This window comes from Melozone crissalis, unplaced genomic scaffold, assembly GCF_028551555.1.
Source record: "Melozone crissalis strain CALT ecotype California unplaced genomic scaffold, PUWL_Pcris_2 ptg000002l_1, whole genome shotgun sequence".
NCBI lineage: Eukaryota > Metazoa > Chordata > Aves > Passeriformes > Passerellidae > Melozone > Melozone crissalis.
The window spans coordinates 13731006-13752138 of NW_026535780.1; the positions used below are offsets into that span (position 1 = coordinate 13731006).

General features: G+C 33.1%; 1 protein-coding gene across 4 annotated transcripts in view; it reads right to left on the reverse strand.

Annotated features, from left to right (window-relative positions):
* Positions 1–21133, reverse strand: part of CSMD3 (CUB and Sushi multiple domains 3) — a 586421-nt gene that overhangs the window by 78503 nt on the left and 486785 nt on the right. For all 4 annotated transcript variants that reach the window (XM_054290025.1, XM_054289307.1, XM_054288554.1 and 1 more), the window contains 7 exons: positions 20058–20174; positions 15571–15780; positions 13916–14104; positions 10528–10705; positions 8337–8482; positions 5237–5317; positions 3980–4093 (listed from right to left, as the gene is read on the reverse strand). In XM_054290025.1, the coding sequence (XP_054146000.1) occupies positions 3980–4093; positions 5237–5317; positions 8337–8482; positions 10528–10705; positions 13916–14104; positions 15571–15780; positions 20058–20174 (1035 nt within the window). The remainder of the gene's footprint in view (positions 1–3979; positions 4094–5236; positions 5318–8336; positions 8483–10527; positions 10706–13915; positions 14105–15570; positions 15781–20057; positions 20175–21133) is intronic.

A 21133-nucleotide genomic window follows, 5' to 3' on the forward strand; every position in this document is an offset into this window, starting at 1 on the left:
TAAATAGAAATAGTTGATATTGCCATGTTATTGGAAGTTTTTTCAAAAAATATATTTGCCTCATGCTATATGAACAAATGCCTTTATTATATTCAGAACCTAACACTGCTAAACAGCTTTGAAATCTTTTTATACTGACAACTAACTCCTACATGAAGATGAGTTAGTCCTGAGTTACACAACAAAAATAATAGGATTTTAGTTTTCTCAAGACCATTGGAAATAAAATTGTCTCATTAATTATGAAAATCAGGTTTTATGATGAAAAAGTTATTGAATTATAAAGAGAGATAAAGAACACAGGAAAGCAGAGAAAGGGAGAGAAAGTGAGTATCTTCTTTAAAAAAACTTTGCAAGAATCATAGAATATTTGGGTTGGAAGTAACCTTTGATGATCATCTAGTCCAACCCTCTTCAAATGCATCCAAACTGAACTTGAAAAACTGTATCTGCCCATATATTTTAAAAATATTTGTATCTTGGTTGCAAATTACCATCTAGTTGCTAAACTTTAAGAGTTGTTTCTCATGACCTGTTTGTTTCAATTACTCAAGAAGAGATTGAATATAGCACCTCCAACCAATTTAACAAAACTCTCATGGCTGGAATCTGGCTGTCAAATTACAATGCTGTGCCACTTGTGTCACATATCTCAAGAAAATGAACAAAGCAATCCTCTCAACTTTATACATACATATAGACATATATTTATATAAAAATGTGTGGCAGGGAGAGCATAACAGGAATCTGGCTACAGTCATTTATTTGCAGCTGGTTTTGTCTTACAAACTGTCCTTAATTTCAAGATTTTTGGCTAAACATCCCTCAGGAATTTTATGGGGAATTTAAAGACTTGTTTCTGTTAAAGAGTTTCCCTTTGGGAATCGAGTACGTAAGTTTCATGAATCAGCGAAAATGTTATCTGAGATATAGTTAAGAGATATCACTAAAGAATTTTCTCAGAGTCCCCTTATTATGATGCAAAATAAACTTTTAATCTTCTTAGTCTGAAAATTTCATTTTATCCTGAAAGTAGAAGCTAATTTAAAAGAAAATTGAGGGCAAAATCACATGCTTTGTTTGCACAACACCCTATTTTAACTAAATAAGTTGATAAAAATTGGCTAAACTTGTGGAATTTAGTGACTATTTTCACACCTAAAGGAAATCTGCAAGAATTTTAAGAAATGCTCATCCAACTGACACACACAAGAGAAAAAGTGGAGAAAAAAAATTGACATACTTTTAAATAGTACTAAATGTGATGTAAACTAACATGCAATAATTGAAATTACCACATAAATATTAAATATAGTTTGCATCAATACTTTTTTAGGAATTTGTCATTTGTCTATTATATCTTTACTGCAATATATAAGATTCAAGACTAATGTTAGTCTTATGTTACTTTTGCTCAGCAGCATTCTTCAGATTTACTTATGGATTAATTTTGAATGTAGATATGGATTTATTTAAGTCAAAAATTAAAGAAAAGTTCAATCAAATGCTTGGCTATATACTATATACTATACTGGCTAAAGCATATCAGATATGCACAAAGTTAAAGCATCAGGAATTAACAGTATTAAGTTAAAAAAACCCATATGGTCTACCCAGTGAAAAGAATTAGTACACTCATACTAATATGAACCATCAGAAGAACTGAGACTTTTCCTTGAAAGTGACTCTTACGTAGTGTGTTATACTCTGCACAGTGAAGTGTGGCAGCTTATCCATAGACCAATGCAATAAAGTAAAATTATGAAACACAGAAATTTTTTGGCATGTATTTTTGCTGCCTTTAGTTTTCCACAAAGCTCTCTATTCATCTTTTACTACAGAAATGGAACTTATATCTGTGATCTTCAAACTTAGACATCAGATAAACAAAGATAAAATAAAATATGCAGCTTTCTTTTCTAGGTTGCCAGTAGGAATGGTCATTTTTAGCACAATGTGACAAATTCTTTTGCAATTTTCTTTTTAATTTTCCAAATCTAATTCTGAAGATCATGTTAATTCCATTCTGCTTTAAACAGAAGTTATAAGAGTATAGATTTAAAGTTTAGCTTTGGAACCAATGTTTAGCATTCATATCTGACAGATAAAAGATTAACTATGGTAAATGAAGTCATCATTCCTGAGTTTTTGTCTTGGGTCTTGCATTGAATACAAAAATGCCTTCAGCAACACACACTGAGAGAATGCTTCAGGATCAACACATACGTCCCTACTTGCCCTATCTAATATTGCATCGTTTTAACATTTAAAGCAGTGTCTATGGTTTTTCTATAGTAAAGCAGTTACTATCGTTTTTCACCTAATAAATGCTATACATCTGCCAAGTTAGGATTTAAATTTAAATTGGAGTGTTGGAAGCTATTTCTAAACACATTTGTATCTAACTAAATGTCTAGATTTTCAGAAATTATCAGTGTAAAAGTTCTTATGAAGCTCACATTTCAATTTCACTTTGCATTTTTAAGAACTACACTCAGGGCTGTGAATGACTGACTTCTGTATAGTTCTGTTCATAAAATCAGGGGAAAACAGCTTATTCAGTTATAAGAGTAACTTCCAGCTTTCTAGGAATGGACGAAAAGAGTATACTTATACATGTTTTTTTTTTTTTTAATTCTCAGCTGAAAGCTTAGGCGAATGATATAGTAATAATAAAGTCTTAAAAATTAATACACTGATGTTTTATTTCTTAACATCTATATTGTGCACTATTTCATAATTTTAGAAAATGCTTAAAACAGTAAAATAACAAAGTTTTACTTTAAATTTACTAGATTTATTCACAATTAATTAATTTTTGCCCAATTAATCTTTCATCATGGGTGTTTTATGGATATGTCAATGAATTAAAATTACTGTAGAAGGACACATCAAAACATCAGATTGATAGAAAAAAACAGATGGCAGTATTTTTCATATAATACAAATATAAATCAAACACACTTATTGTGACTGATTTGAAAAAGTATTTTAATCCTGATGTAGATGTTAGAATATTAAGCTCAGGAACAGAGGGATCACAAAAGTATAACACAGAAACTAGCAGAATTCAAAATGGCTTTTGTTTATATAACTTATACTTTTATGAGGCTGTGGTGTTTTGGTTTGGTATTTTTTCCTTGAAAAAGCTTTATCATACATGTTTATAACTCTAAGTCCTTATTTATCTTTCCAGATATAAATGGAAGAATTAGTAGCAAAACATAAACTCATGCCCATTGCTGGAACTGCAAAGAGATTCCATTTTTTTAATGAAGCATGTGCAACACCAATCTTCATTTGTTCCCTAATCAGTTTGGGATAAAAGAAAGATTATTTTTTAATTATGGAAAATCTATATTCTACCATAAGACATCAATTTTTGCCTTAATAAATACTAGTTTAAAGTGTGATGTTAGTGCCTAGTAGAACTGTAATAATTTTGACCTTAACAATGAGATGGCATTATCTCTGCGTTCACAGTTCTCAATAAGAGAAAAAGTGAACAAACACACACACACACATGCAGAAAACCTGTTTTTTGGAATACATTGAATAAAAAATGCAAGTAGTTAAAACTGCACGGAAAAAAAATTTTGTGTGCTTGTTCACCCAAGTCCATGTTACGTTAATTTAGCATCTTTTAGAACTCCCATATAAATTTTCATACTATTATTTTGTAGAGAAATGTGTCTCATTATTTACCAGACTTCCTAAAAAAAATAAAAAGGAATTGTAAAATTATTTTCACAAAGTACAGTAGCAGCCCTTTCAACTTGTGAAGTTCATGAAAAGATTACTAATTATTTCGCATTAACATCTGAAATACATGAAACAAAACAAAGAGAGATATATTGGGATAAATCATCATAAGTCTGAAATAGTTTCAGTATGCTGTCTTACATAAAGAGATGCAGAAGTTATTTATGGAATCACCACTGAACTGGTATGGCAGCAGGAAAATAAAATGGAAAAAAACCTTGACAAGTGGGTGGTGCTCCATCCATCTGAAGCCTTTCCCCTAGTCGGCATGTCAGAATCTCATTGCCAACCAGCGTAAAGCCTGGCTGACACTGGTACCTTATGATGTCTCCTGTTCAGAAAAACAACACAGGGCAAAACACATAAACAAAATAAGCATTAAACAGCAATTAACTGGGACTTTTTAGCTTTGAAAACATTATTGATTAATGAAGTTTCTTACCACCATATTATACAATGGGCTAAATGACCTCTGGCATAAACAACTTTGATTAGTCTAAGAAATGTGGTAAATGAGCTCTGTGTTGCACACTGTGCTGCATCTATCATTCCTTTCCACCACATTATTTATTAGATAGTTTGCTAAGTTGTCTGGCTTTGACTGATGCTATGCGAACCAAATGTCCATAGAGCTTTAAGCAATATAATTTATAGGATAAACATTATGGACCTAAATAAAGGTCTAAGATCAAGTCAGTAATTCATACAATCCTGAGGGAAAAAATTAAATACCAAATGGTTTTGTTGATGTTATCTAGGTCTGGCACTCTGAGAATAAGAATTTTCATTTTTTAATTAAGAAACCAAAAATTCATGGAGTTTTTTGCACCAATGAAAGTAAAAACCTGCATATTCCAGAAGTTCTCTTTGGCCTATATTACAGAGAGAAAAGGAATAAAAAAGGTAATTTCCCTTTGTGACCTATATAACTAATCATGTATTGGTGCATATACTAAAAAAAATATTTTCTTTGCTGTAATGTGAGCAAAACTCTCTCACCAGAAGTCTGAAATCAGATCATAAATCATATTTCTTTGAACTATAAGGGGCTAAGTAATATTATTGACATGTCTCAGAAAGTCAGAATATCATCCCCTTCTCTGATCCTCATAACTTTTACAAATTTGATTTTTAAATCACAGAACCATAATTCTGGCATTGAATATACAATTGTCTACATGGCTTTTTATGGGTTGTTTGTTTTTTTCAGTGAAATATATTTTTTTATATTAAATACTATGAAAAATGTATTTTAAAATTAGGTCAATTACAAAGAGTTATTGTATTACTTATATGTTATCTCTGAAACATGGATGGAATTCAGGATGTGTAAGAAAGAAGAATGATTTCTTTAAAAAGTGTATTTTCAAACAAAAATCTAAAATATTACAAGTATGATTTGCATTCTGAAAAGCGCTCTGGGCACAGCAAGTTTATTTCATAAACATATGTTGTGCTTTTATTTTAATATTACCTATTTCAAATTCGTCATCCTCAGCTAGAATTTCAGCATTTGGTACATTTGCTGGAGGCTGGCAGACACGGAGCTGATAGGCTACAAACAGGAACAAAGCACAGTGGACATTCTCAAGTAGAGTTATCATAGCCATGCAATAACAGATTTAATATCCACATTAGCAGGATAAACATAAAAACTCAATTTATATTGAAACTTTTAAAAGAATCAAAATAAAGGAAATGAAAACATTGGAAGTTGTGTCTGTATTCTCAGTTATTTAGTTTTAGTGGCGAAATCCTCTTCATAAATAACATAAAAAGTTTAGAAGTGGTTGCCAATTTTCTCATTTGAGCAATTCTAGTCAAAAACCAAATATTTTTGTACTTTTCAATCATTGTTTTGCTTGTTGGTTTTTTGTTTTTTTTGTTTTTTTTTTTTTTTTTTATGATACAATTTTACTTTTGAACTCTTCCACTTTTGAAACCTTGCAATAAATACAAGTTTTGAAATCCCAAAGATTCTACATGGAGGCAGCATAACTAATGGACAGAAGCATTTTGAATGTGAAATTTCCTAATAAATAAACAGTTGTGGAGTACACATAACCTGCAGATAGTGTCAGAGAATAATCCTGCTTTCAAAATTCTCATATGAAATTTCACAGGAAAAAATGTTCTCAGATTTAGCACATTATGCAACAGCCAGGCAAGACAACCACGTCAAATAAATAAAAAATAAGTAGGAAGTGTATGCAGAAGTAGTGCAGACTGATTTTTCCCCCAGAGATCCAATGAAAATGGGCCCATGTTTGGAGACAGACAAAATACAATCTGACTTTAATACAATTAGGACAGAAATCTGGTAAAAGAAATTACTTTGATATATTTTTACCTACAGTGGAGTCTTTTCTGTGTTAAAGTGTATGTTCAGGATGAAGTATGCTTGGTTTTCATTAATATTGCATTTTCATACAGCATTGGTTTACAGCATTTCTCTTCAGCACAAAGTACCATCCATTTATAGCAGATGACAGTTCAGCTTCAGTAATACACATTCTTGGTTGCTTTGTGTGATTAGATCCTTTAGTACTCTAATTGGTCAAACTTTTGAAAATCATGAAATTTGTACCATAAGTAAGACCTTTTGTTACTAATGAGTCACTCTTATTTGATATCTTCCTATTACACCTTTTCCTCACTCAGGTAATGAAGATCTACTTAAATCAGTGAGTCAGAAAGCCAAACCAATAAAACACACCAATTAAACATGAAACAGCTGTGCTGTTTGCATCTTAAGAAAAATAGTAATAAAAATCATGAACATAATTAAAAATTTATTCAATAAAGAAGTCCTACAAATTATCTCAAATGTCTCTAATTTTAGGGTAACAGGAGTATCATTAATTAATAATAATCCCAAATCATTTATTTTAAATCTCAAAATCATTTATTTTAAATAAATTTGACTCCTTGCATTTATTTGACTCCTTGACTGCCTTTCCTTCATTACTATAAATTTTGTTCAGCTGATATGAAGGATCACAGACTCCAAGACACAAAGATATTTATTTGTCTTGACAACATTAGTTCAAAAATGGTTTTAAGTTTCTTTATAAGTAATCTTTGTGCTGCTCAGTTTGCATCTTTATTGCGCATTAGAGCCCACACCTGTGGTATGAAAATTTTCACAACAGAAGAAACAAGCAAAAGGAAATCTTTAGAGACAATTTAATACTAGCAAATTACTGGACCAGAAGAAATAGCCATAAGTTACTCCACATGAGACTGGATATTAGTAAAAATGTGCTAACCAAAAGGGCTGCCAAGCACTGGGACAGGCTGCCCAGGGAAGAGGAGGAGTCACCATCTCTGGAGGTATTTACAAGACATGTAATGAGCTTTTTATCAGCATGGTTTAGTGGTAAAATTGGCAGTGTTGGGTTTATAGTTGGACTTGATGATCTAAAAGGTCTTTTCCAATCTGAATAATTCTAAGATTCCATGAGCGTTTTAGCATATGTTTGGTCATATATTGATATTTTAGTAGATATCAATACATATGGACTCATTAATGAATACAAAATGTCCTTTTGTCCTTTGCAATTTGATACATGCAATATGGATGCCAAGATTTGGAATGGAAATTCTGATCCCTCTCTGCCTGGCCCTGCTGGAGTCTCTACTCCATAATCAATTGCTGGTGGTTTTTTTCATTGTAGGCTTTATGTATTTTTTCTGTTTTGTTTTGCTTAGCTTAAAGTTCCTTTAAGCCTGTCAATTCTGTCTATCTGTACTCACCACTGTCTTTAATAAGTCAAAAAGAAAATCTTCTAGTCACAAAATTTGATCAGCATCCAGAAAACGGGATGTAGTGTGTTCAAATTTCCTAGGATGCCCAATCCAATGGGCATTCACAAAGCACCTCAACCCACCCTAACTTCTCAATCTGTTTCCTTGTAATTATAGCAATGTACAAGACACTTGGCCACAGAGGGTCTGGATGACTACAAAAAGAGGTAGAATTCAGTGAATTAATTCATACACATTTTCATTCAGTCAGTATTTAATTCAAGGGCAGATTAATGTTAACTCCACTTTCTCAACAATTTCTTGTTTTCCCAAGAAATTCCTGAAATTTGTGCTTGTTGAACTTTGTGGTTCACTATCATTGAACTATATAGTGTAGTAAAAAATATATCATAGGTATAGTTCACTATAATTGGTATCTCTACAAAAACAACATCTCAAAATTTCAAAAAGAAATTTAATGTCCTCCAAAAACATTTAGGTTTCAAAGGAATTTTAGAAGCATTGTAAAAAGAAAAAGAATGTGCACCTTTAACTTTAGGGTCTTGATGCTGCCTTCTTTGTTCATGTCTCATCATAGTGCAGTCTTTTTATTTTGTTTGACTAATAGTAAATTAAATATCTGGTCAAGAAAATAAATGATTTTTCATAATTCATGTTAGTCTTTCATATGCTTGTATTACCCTAGTAGTGGTCAATCATATTAATAATACCAACTCTTCTTAGAAAAAGCTACAGATTTTTTTTATGCCTTGCCGTCCTCCAGTGACCAGTAAAAACAGTGAAAAAGTTTAATTTATCACACTTACCATGATAACTAAGTACAAAGAAGCCACTGGTAGTAAAGTCACTGTGAAACTTTATCAGAATCTGATTGGAAGTGCTATAGACTGATTCTAGTGCAGTGTTGCCACTAAATTGTCCAATTTGAGGGGAAGTTTGATCTGGTCCGTCCCTAAGAAAAACAAACAGAATAATTTTTTTTCTTTCTCTGGTCCAAAAATTTAATATGATTTCTCCAAATTTTAAGTGAATGTAGTAAATTTTCCCTAGATTACACTAAAAGGCATGAGACAACTAAAATAAGATAAACCAGATAACAAGGGCTGAAGTCTCATATCCTGTATGAGAACTGAATACTAATTCAACCACCTTTTGAAAGTCAAATTCTTATTTTCTAATAAAAATTTCAGACAATTCAAAATTATTGAATTTGTGATTGTACTTCATCTACTTGCATAACCTCTGATCACATTATTGTATCTCTATGTTCAAATGTGGCTATCAGAAAATAAATGAAATTAATAACTGTTCATGTCCACCAGTCTTTGAATCTGATAATTTATGGGAAAATTAAGAGATAAATAGTGTTGTTATAATTAATTAAAATAATAAATTAAAAATACAAGAATGAATATAGTCTTTGGCAAAAATGAACCCAAAATGCTTACAGACTGCTGAATACAAGATTCCCCTTGAAAACTGCATGTTGACATCATTAATGCACATTTTATTTCCAATGCTTATTCTAAGTTACTTTTAGATATGCTATAGTCAGCATATTTTAACCTAGCTTTTCTCCCCTAATTAATAGTTTTAATGTTATTATTTATAGTTTATAGTATATATGGATAGATAAGAATTGATTTAAAGTTTATTTTTATTAATGATTCAGAGTTTTCTCAATCAATGTGTTACTCTGTTATGAATTTTATATAAATGGTCATGTATTTTTGATTCAGGTAGTGTCATGGTTTACCACTACAGGTAGGTATTAATATAATTTTTGGTAGCTTAAACCAAAACTGTGTCTGATAAGCAGCTGAATAATTTCTTGAACCTTCTTCATATGAATGTACTGATATTATTTTGTACTATTTATTATGATTTCGACAATACATGTACTGCTCAAAAGATGATTGCTACCTTACGGAGAAATGAAACACTCATTTCAATAGAAAAATTAAATCAAAGTTAGTACTGAACAACAGTGGAACTGTACAGAGGACAGCAACATGATACAAGAGTATTAAATGTTCATCTTTATTTCCTTCCAGATTAGAATTGTCAAATAGTAAGCAATAGATGTTTAAATTTAAAGTTGTTTTATTTTTTTCAATAGTTATTAGCATAATATATTTAAAAAACCAAATAAAAATACAGATATGTTTTATTTTGAAAATTTTGTAAGAATATGTTTTCCAAATTATGGCACATTGACCCTTTCCCTTCTGTTTTAGCAAGGAAGTTGTATGCTTTGAAGCATTTGAATTGTGAATAAAAAGGGGTTTTTTTGCATTGGAAAGTGCTATAAAATTTTTAATAAAAAGTCTCCTAGAAATGGTATAGGCTACATAATTAAATAGCCATTATGTATACAATACAATTTTTACACGTGTACAAATGAGGACTAAAGCCATTAAATGTCTTCAAACACGTGCTGGAGGCATTAATGTGATAGGCTGCTGCTAAGGATCATCATGCAGAGCCACGACAGACATGGATTCAAATACACAGAGAATAGAACTTGTTTACAGTTATTGTAAGCTCAAATTGCTTTGTCACAGCCAAATCAAAAAGAGCCTCTCATTTTATGTACTCTTAAGAATAAAAGAAGCCAACTTGGACAAAATTAATGAAGTATTGCCCTACTTTAGTTTCTAGTAGCTTTTCCTAAAACACTAATACCTACATCTGAAACTCCTCATCACTCCTTTCTTAAGTAGTATTTCTCTTGATTGTTGATGAGCTATTATCGCATACCTCTCTATGCTTTTCTTTGTTGGCAAACTGAGAAACACTATTATTGTTTTTGATTTCTTGTCCACTGCTATCTAGAGAGAATGGTCCATTGGAAAACATGGATTGGTGCAACTCATTCATTTCTGCTACAGAAAACACCAGTTTCAAGGGGAAAATAAAAAATATATTATTTTAAATTCATATTTGGTTATATAGTGTCCCATGAAGATTAAATAAATGCCAAAAGTGTTTTCTTACCAGACAGTGATGAAATCATATATTGGCTCTGTTTGGAGAACTGTGAAATTGATGTAGATTCCATTCCCAGGTGGTACTCTTACAAGCCAGAAGCAGTCTTGAAAGTTGGGATACTCATCAGGGTATCCTGGAGAGTATATGGTGCCATTCATTGCAGTTATGTTTCCTCCACACAGAGCTATGAAAAAGACACTTTTTAAAAATAGCCAGTAAATGCTTTTTGTATTTTACTTAGACTATATCAAAGCTCTAGTTTTGAACACATTTGGTGCTCTTAACTTCCTGTGCAAAGAAAACAGATTTCATTCAGCTTTTTGCAGATTCAGAAGTCTATTTTGACAGTATTTGTCAAATATAAAAGTAAAAAAAATAGTCATTCTGATGCAACAAATACTATCAGAAATGGAATTGAATAAATATGTATACATATAGGTGGAAATTCCCTACACAACTGAAAATTACGTTGTTAGGACTTTGTGTAAATTTTAGCCACAAATCAGCAACAAATCACACTAATTAATTTTGGTTGGCTATCTTGTTGTGACCATAGTTTCATGTATGGTCACAAGAAGATAGCCAACCAAAATTAACATATGAAAGAAGGCACATACAAGGTTGAGGGGTGGGTAAAGGTTAGAGGAGAATTTCAAAATTCAAACATTGTGTCCTACAGTATGAATAGTAATTTTGCATTTATGGATATAAATTCTGGTATCTAAAGTAAGAGTCCTCTCTGTAATACATGTGAAAGAGTGCTAATTTTCGACATAATACAGTGCAAGAGGGACCATACAGATTCTGGACTTTCATAACCCTATATTTCTGGAAAACTATTAGTCCAAACTAGATTATTTTCTCCATACAGATTTCAGATGTATGTTGAATATGATACCATCCGGTTATTACAGAAGAGAAATGTTATACTAGCTTAGCTCTGGAAAAGTAAGCAAAGCTTAAAATTGCATAATTTGCTTTATTTTGCATACATTTATTTTGCTCACTCCATCCCACAAGGTGCATGGTATGGCAACACATTTTCTAAAATATGTTTACAAATCTTCAACCAGAGCAGTTTTGACACATATGTTTGACATATAGGAATTATGCATCATTTGTATTTAGCAAAAACATATGCTATGGTTTATGTTTATAAACTTTGGTGCTGAACTGTATGGTAAAAAGTGATGCACGGTGACACTTCAACCATTCAGACTCAACAGCTTGGGCACTGCCTTTCTTCAGCTTTAACCTTAAAGGCTCAAGGGGGTTTGAGCAGTACAGAAATGGTTTTGCAGCCAGTTCTTAGGGGAGTGAAAACATGGTCTGATGACTGTCAGGGAACAAGACTTCGTGGAAAAGGAGAGGAAACAGAATCCAAACAGGTTAAAGCAAGGAAGATGAGTTTAGAAGGGTCAGAGAGTGTTAGATGATGCTGAGCACAGGTTAAAGGAATGTTAGGTGCATGGGGATGCAAGAAAAGAATAAAACTGTTTAAACAGAAGCAAGTTTAGTCCTATTTAATTCAGATTGTCCGCTTCAAGATATCTGAGGAATTAAAAAAGCCTTTGTATATCTTGTCTTACAATAAAGCAAATACAATGAAAGCAAATACAAATTCAAGACATGCCATGTATTTCTGGTACTACGTGTACACAAAAAATACAACTTCATTTTAATGCTTTTGAACACAAAGCCTTTATCTTAAATCAAACCAAGTGAAACTAGAAGATAACTCATTATCCTTTTCCTGCAACAATAAAACAAAACAAAACTAAACAAAAACCCAAAAACCAACTCAAAAATATCTGTAGCATATAAAAATGTCACAAAACCTTTACTAAAAATACCACAGTAAGTATCAGCACAAACCCCCATGTAATTTAAGAAATTTGTCTAGGGGTTGAGTAGTGTTGACAGTCTGTAATTATGCAGAAAATATGCATCTTAAATCTCTTTTATCAAGTTGGTGGATTTTTTAATCTTCATTTTTCATATCAAATTAAGTAGAAACAAAGAACATTCAGCTACTGTTCAGGGACTTCACCGAAATTGATACTCAGAAACAACATGCTTTGGACATCTTACAATTTTCTAATTAAATTATTGGTTCCAGTAAGGTATTTCAAAGAAACAGAATCTCTGCATTCAATAAATTGCTTTGATTGTGAGGCACAGAAAATACAACAAGAACGAACTCACAGGAAAAGCTAAGTGTTTACCAGTTAAGACATGAACTATGAAAGCATTACTACTCCACAAGATCCAGAAAATGGGTGGTGAAACTTAATTATAATGAATTAACTTCTTCCCCTTTCAAAAAAAATGACAGTGTAGGTGCCATCTCTCTTTTATATTATAAGGTTTCCCCCTCTGAATTCAGTACCAGTTAGGTCCTAATTTCCCTACCAAATCCTCCCAAAATTCCTAAGGTTCACTTGAGTCCAGCAGGAATTTTGAATAATGAAGCTTTTCATTCAAGTACCTAAATTTGGGTATATGGTGCAAGATATAATGAAAAAATCCAGAAAACAGGGGAGGTTTTTATTTTCTGTTTGGGTGGTTGCATTTGGTTTTGGAGATTTTTTGGTGGTGGGGTGCTGTTGTGCTGTTGTTGGTGGCTTTATTTGGGCATTTCTCTCCTATGTGATTCTGAGGATGCCATTCTCAATGCTGTTTCACCATTCAATATGAAAGGGAGCTAGGCCTTTAAGTGGAGCACTGACCTTCTTTGGCCTGCTGCTTAGAAACAGGTTCCTTTCAACATAGCTAGGGAAGAGATAAACACTTCTACAGAACCACCACAGTCATTCTGTCTCCGTAAAATTATAGCTGTGTGCAATTCAAAGTCCCTGGAGCCTTCTTTTTTGTTTCAAGCACAAGTGAAAAAAACAAATGTAAAAGGCCAAAAAAAAAGTAATTTAAAAAAAATTCAGAAAAAAACATATGTACAAACGATTTCACAGAGCACTGGCTGGAGGACAATTTCACTCTAGACCACCTTTATCATTTCTTACAACTGACAAGAAAGAACATAAGTGGCCAGAATTGGTAAATTCAATTTTTGAAGACTTTTTTCTTGATTTAGTCCACAGTTTTTACTTCATTGCCTCATCTAGATTAAAAGCTGCATGGGTCTCCATATTCCAGACTTTAAACTTCACCTTCCAAAAGCAAACATAGTATCTCAGATAAGTTTTAAGAGACTGCACATTACAAAACATTTCAGCTTCTCTGCTAAAATTTTAATGAGCGAAATTGAATACTTCCTTTGCAAAGACTACACTGTAAATATACAGGCCTCTGTAAATCAAAAGCTGAAATGACTTCAGTTAACAGTCTTAGGAAGACTTTCAAAGGATGAAGGGTTTCTAGGTCACCTGGAACGTACCTTCACATCTGGGGAGAGGATGATTCCAGTTGCGGCTGATGCCATGAAGACAAGTTAGAGCTGAATTTCCAATCAATGTGTAACCAGGAAAACACTCAAATGAAATGGTTTGTCCCACAGTAAAGTCATTTCCAATAACAAAACCATTGCGAAATGGTCGAGGATCAGGACAGCTTTGTAGCTGATATGCTGAAATAAATAATAATAAGGGTGAAAAAATCAGTAAAATAAAAATTCGGATTGTCTCAAAAATAAGAATTTTAATTAGAATAAAAATAAAAGCCTATATGATGGGAACCAAATTTTCATGATGCTCGTGATCAAATCATTAATTTTACGCCTGGAGAAGTACAATGAAACCGGCTACACTTCTGTGCTGTTAGGTAACATTTATTTTTGCTGTTTGAAGATACTATTCTGAGATAGATGAAGTGCTTCTCTGATCCAATAGGAGTTGCCAGGTTTTACATTCTTCTGTTTAAGGAAAAAGAGAAATAAACATGTCTATACTTTTATTTGTTTTTCCCAGAAGAATTAAAGGCTCCATAATGAACTGGAATATCAAAGACTTTATAATTGGACTATTGAACAAGTCCAATTTGAAAACAAGCTTTTCTCACACATCTTGGTGATTTTTTCCAAGAAGATTTGAAGCATTGTCTTCTTATTACCAATGTGAGCGCAAATAAGCTGTGTGCACTCTGAAATATAAGAATGTCCTGTCATATATATTTGAAAGAATCCATTTTGTCTTATGTAGTTAAAACAGAGAAGAGAACTTACCAGTTTTTTGACAAATTACAACATCTCCAAAATTATCACTGTTACTAATAATAATATATGGGCTTAGGTTTTTACTGTCCTTAGCACTTTACACCTCGAATTGACTTTTTCTTTAAAAGCTAATTCTTTTTACAGCGGCTCACTTACAGAATGTTACACGGAGTTCAAATCAATTTGGACTTGTTACTATTAAAAGAGTAGTAGGAGACTGCTCTAAAGTAAAATCTCTTTAAATCACTCTTAGGTGTTATTTGTATAATGAAAACAGGTCTACTTTAAAATACACATTTGACCTTTTTTCATGAACAGTGGTGATCTAATCCTTTTTAAATGAAAATGCAATTCTATAAATAGAACTATGATCTTGTGATCTTCACCAGCTCAGCATGACCTACTTGGGTACAAAAGAAAAGAACCTTCAGGAAATGGTGAATTAGGAAATAAAATGGATTTGTTGATTTTTGGGTTGGCATTAATTTGCACAAGCCTACATTCATCCAGTAATACAAAACAGTATTTAGATGTATACTTTCCAGAACCCATTACACTAAATCAAAATTCCAGTATGCTTCCAAACATTGAATAGAGATGTTTCTTTTGTAAAGTCATGCACTGTAAATTAATATGCCAATCAGCTTCAGATATTGGCAATTATGTGTTTGCTGACATTTGACCAGATTATAATGAAAAAATATGCAATTAATTGGGTTTTTTTTTCATCTTAACTTTCTTCAATCTTCTGTTTTATCTCAATGTTTAAAGCTTGGCACTGAAAGACATAGAATCTTTCATATTTATTAAGGAATCCCCAAAACTCCATAAAATCTATAATAGCCACCTTGCTCTCTCTCATTAGAATGTCCAAATCTCACCTTGATATACAATATGAAATCCTTGTTTGTTCTGTGAGTAATCACTGTGAAAGTATAGGCTGGTTTCATGAGTTGTGCTGAACAGAGAGGCTGGTAGCTGAGGGCCACTTAGTCTTCCAATAACAGTGCTAGTTTCTGTAGATCCACTCCTAACCTCTAAGTAATCGTGTATGGTCTCCGTTGAGAAATTCAAAAATTGCAAATGGACACCTGCAAAACATTGTCAGTAAATAAACACCATCAGTACCAGAACCAGGAGGGAAAATAAAGTGTGTTCATTGTATACTGATAATTGCAGAAAATAACCAGGTGGAAATCGATGTGCTACCTGGCTACTAGCCGTGTATTTCACAGTTCTGACGCGTGTGGGGTGCACATCTGCCAGCAATCTTTAAATTGGAGCAGACGGTGAGCAGGAAGGCCTCAGGTCCAGCTCAGAGTATCAGGCAGGCAGAGCCTCTGCTGGTACCCCAAGGATTCGTGAAAGCAGAGTGCATGGGGAACATATGTGTTACTCACACATACACTGTGGAATATGATGGTTTTGGTGAAAAAACTTTCTGATTATTTGGTTCAGTAAGGAATAAGAGGGCAGCTTAGATCTATTAGCAAGTTATCTCTCCCAATCTGGTGATGTACTACAAAAATTATGCAGCCTGAGAAGAAAATTCTATGCACTGAATAATTATAGGGCTCTTAAGCATTTTCCTGTTTTTATAGCATTTTTCTATATAAGTTACAACCAAGAAAATTTGCAGTTTGTCTGGATCTATTGCAACTATGGTATGATAATGCAGTAGTTTCACTACAAAGATGATTGAGTCCTACTGGTATTTCTGGGAAAGACAATCAACACAATTTCATATAAAACTGAAAGTAAAAGATATAATGTCAGGTAAATTATTGAAAGTCATGAATAGTTTTGTAACTCCTGAACTGTAATACCTAAATAGTGTTTCTCACTGTCCTTTAGAACTTTTCCCTCAGATATTATGTAAAGTTTATAAAATATTTTCTGAAGCATGAAACATTTTATATGCAAGTTATGTGCATAATTCAATTACTGTTAGCCTGATAATTTCTGTCTTGCTTTATCTGAAGACAGTCTATAAGTGATAAGAAAGCATTTTTAAGTGTCATTCTTTGACTTTGTCAGCCTTCCAAATATTTCCTATACAGAGAATCAAGCTATATTCAGTCTTTGCCCTTTCTCTATCATACTTTGGCCTTTCATTTGATCCTGTGAACCATACACTTATCCAAAGTTTAACCTGCCATTAACAGCTGCCAGCTCCTGTGACCTTGCTATCAGATTTTTCCTCTTTCATGAACTTTCTTTGATACAAAAGTATAAATATATTTTCGCAAATCATCCTGCTCTCTGTATTACACTGTCTTTCTCTTCAAGTTTCTGAACCATATCAATCTTCAGAAGTATTCATCCCTTGCTCTGCCAGTAGCACCTGCCTCTATTTGTCTGAAACTTCAGCTTGTTAGACTGATTTATTTTTCCCATGTCTTTTTGCAGTTTGGACATCCTGCTTGAAAGAGTAGTTAATATATTTATCTATGCAAATAAATACAGTGTCCTTAGTAAAAACATTATGCCATTAGCTAATATATAGTGAAGAAGCTTATGATCTGTAACTTATAATTGGGAGAAAATCTTTCTAAAAAGAGTTAAACAAGTGAAAGTCCATAGAAGGTCCCCATGATGGTGTTTTTGAGTTTTTCTATTTACTACACAAAAGAGTTGGACATGCCCCCACTAGATCAGAGTCGCAGCATCACAAAAACCAGTTTTAGCCATCATTCCTTCAAATGTAATATTTTTATTTTTACACTGAAATTTTATTTTAATATTCAATTTAGTTTTAAACATATCTCACTTAAAAAAGGTAAAAAACATCAAGCATGTTTCAATCAGTGCAGATTTAGTTTTCTTCTAGAAAATGAATAATTTCATTTTCCTATACATGAACTGAAAATAGCTCATAAATCCAGTGAATAAACTTCAGTTGGTACAAAGCAGTTCAGAGCTATTGATTTTGGTGGTTAAACTTACTTATCCAAGAAACTGTTTCCAAAACTTCAGTAGCTGAATCTCCTGCCTAATGGAAGTCAAACTAAATAGTATGTCAACAATGTAGAGTGTAAACAGCAGTCTGAAGAGTTAAGTTAGAATTATTGGACACAAAAGCCTGGCAGACTGCAAGCAAAGAAAACGGAGTAAGGAGTCAGTATGGGAAGAGAGACAGGATAGCAGTAAAGTGAAGGAAGAGGCAGATGGCAATGTATTTGGGATAAAAAGACAGCAGGTTCTGGATGCAGTTGAACATACCATTTTGTTAAATTTGAAATTAAGCAATATTTCAGATTTTCATTATCTCTTCTTTATTAGCAAATGTCTTTGGAATCATCTGTCAAAATATCGTGTTCCCTTATAGCTCTGAATATTCTTTTCTCCTGTGGATTTGATCCAGAAATAATGTACCTACTACTGCTATAATTTTTTTTTGATAACTTAACAAGCAGAAATTGATTCTAGACAGCACTATGACTCATAGTGAAGCACTACAAATTGTCCCATCAGGCTATCTAAAAATTCAGGTATTGGCAGAATTAAAGTGTCCATGTTATTTCTATAAAGTGCTAAGACAAAAAAAAATCAATTATTGACTGTAATCTTGTGTGTTTGAACAAAATGCAAACAAACAAATTGGGTTCTATACAGAAATCCCCATTTTAATATAATGTATTTCCCCCAGATAGAACAACCCATGCAGAACAATTGGCTTTCATATAAATCATAAGTGAACTAGGCTCATGGGATTTCTAATAAAAAAATCCACAGAAATTATTTTAAAAAGAGGAGGGAAAGAATCTGAACCTATGCAAAGGAGAATGCTATTTGGGATGTCACACTCATTGTGTAAGACCCAGAAATTCTGTATCGTCAAGTAAAAACTAGGGCAGAAGATGGTAGGTATAAATTAGAAAACGGTAAGGCCTGTCAAAGAAAACCAGCACACCATTCAACTAGCATATAAAGAAAAAAATCCAAGTGCACATGCGCCTCAAAAAGTGCCACATGTTATAAAAAATTAGATGGGACAACTCTTCTGGCTGGCTTCAAATAATGATTTCACAATAAAATATGCATAGGATCCTACCAAAGTTGCTCAAGGTGTTAGCAAATATAATTAAAATGCTGATAGTATCTATACAAAACCATAGTGAAATAAGAGAAGTTCTAGTGACTTGAAAAAGTCTGAATTTACATTCACCTTTAAGACAACAAAAAGGACCTGGGAAATGTCAACTACAGGTTCGTTGCACTCCTTGGAAAAATTATTGAACTTGTTTTTTTTAACGCAATTTCCAAACATACAAGAGACAAAAAGACACTTAGGAGCATTCATCATGGATTTTCTAATAGAAAATAACAGTTAATCAACCATCATATCCTTCTATTATTAAATTGACAAAGGGAGAAAAGTGTATATAACATACTTTTACCCTGCTATGGCTTTTGACTCGGTCTATAACATTCTCATCTGAAAGCTGAACATACATGAGCTTGATGAATGGAAAGGAAGTCAGTTAAAAATTAACATAACTTTGAGGCTCCAAGGGTGATAATCAGCCATTCAATGGTTGGCAGCCAGTAACAAGCACAACATTCTGTGGGTTGCTATGGAAGTTTACACTGGTTTATGTCATCAGAAGAGACTTGGAAAATGAGAAGGCATCCTCAACAAATGTGTGGAGGATACTAAACTAAGGGTTATGGATGATATATTAAATGACACAATTTTTCTCTGAAGAACATTAAAAAACTTAAGGACTGAGTAAATAAATGTTTCTTAAAGGTTTGCACAAGGAAAGGTGAAAAATTCTACATCTGGAATACAACATCCTTATCTGTTACAGCCTGGGGATGGATTAGGTGAGCGGCAGCCCTAGTGAGACAGTTCCACCAGTCCTGGGCTTGATCCAGTGTTTCTGACAATTCTACTTTGAGTGGGAAGTTTGACAGCTTTGAGTGGGAAGCTTCTACATTTCTATGCCGCTTTGAGTGTCATTTAGGATATGCAAAGAAGCTTAATGATAAAATAATTAATTAAATGTAGTATTAACTTCTAAATTGACCTGGTGTGAAATATTCATGATAGCTATTTTTTATTTGTTGGGTTTATGATTTCACAAAAAGATAAATCAGTTCTGTAAAGTTAGAAAATTGTACTGAATTCTAATTAAACAATTTTGTCTTTATCAGAAAATGTTGGCATATATTAAATGAAAAACCAAGACCCTTGCAACTTTTCTATTTTAAATATTTCTTTTAGGATTTTGTTAACTTTTTCAAATGGATTATTATTACTTGTGGGTTTTTACTGGCATAAAGATTAACAATATTTTAAAATCTATGTTCAGTATTTTGCACTCTTAAAAAAGCAATTTTAAATCCATAAAACAGCACATACCAAACCCAATAGGCAGTTTTATTGTCCATGTGCAATCCAGACTGCTAGGATAGTTGCCAGGAAACCCTGGACTGAGAATCACTCCACTGAAGTCTGACATGCCACCACCACATTGTGCTAAAAAAAAAAAAAAACAAACCAAAAATATTTTTCAGAGGAGTCAAATGAACAAAAAATAATCTGTAACATTGAAGATCCTTAGAGCATTAATAATATAAATAATACCTAGGGTTATATTTAGACAAATACTCAAACATGTCTTTACCGCTAAATGTCTGTTAGAAATTCATTTACAGGTAGGTACCTTGCAACTTTGTATCAGCTCTGAGTTGCGTAGATTTTAACTTGGGGGATACATGCACCCAAAATAGAACAGATTACAGAATTGCAGAATCATTTAGGTTGAAAAAAACCTCCAATATTATCAAGTCCAACCTTTAACTGATCATCACCTTGCCCATTACACTATGACACTGAATTGCACATCCAGCCACTTCCTAAGCACCCACAGGGATGGTGACTCCACCATATCCCTGGGCAGCCCATTCAGTAAAGAAATGATCTGATATTCCTGACCACCTTTCCCATAAAGAAATTCTTCCTGATGTTGAACCTGAACCTTCCCAGGTGCATCTGGAGGCTCTGTCCTCTCATCCTGTCAGTGGCTGCCTGGGAAAAGAGATCAGCCCCACCTGGCTATGGCCTCCTTTCAGGGAGCTGTAGAGAGTGATGACATCTCCCTGAACCTCCTTTTTGTCCAGGCTGAACGCCCCCAGCTCCCTCAGCCACTCCACATAAGACTCGTGCTTCCACCAGCCTCATTTCCCTAATGCTTACTCTGCAATTTGTCTACCAGAACTGTCCTTGTGGTAGGCAAGCAGCACACACCAGCTTATAGCAGGGCTGAGACAATCGTGCTTGTTTGTAAAGGAGCATCTGAATAATATAAGACAATGTATTATAAAAAGATTTCGTACTGTAAGCTATTCAAGAGGCCTTTTAAAAAGTGCATTTGTATCCTTTTGTTCTAAAAGTGAGATAAACAAACTCAGAAAAGTAAACATACACATACTTCC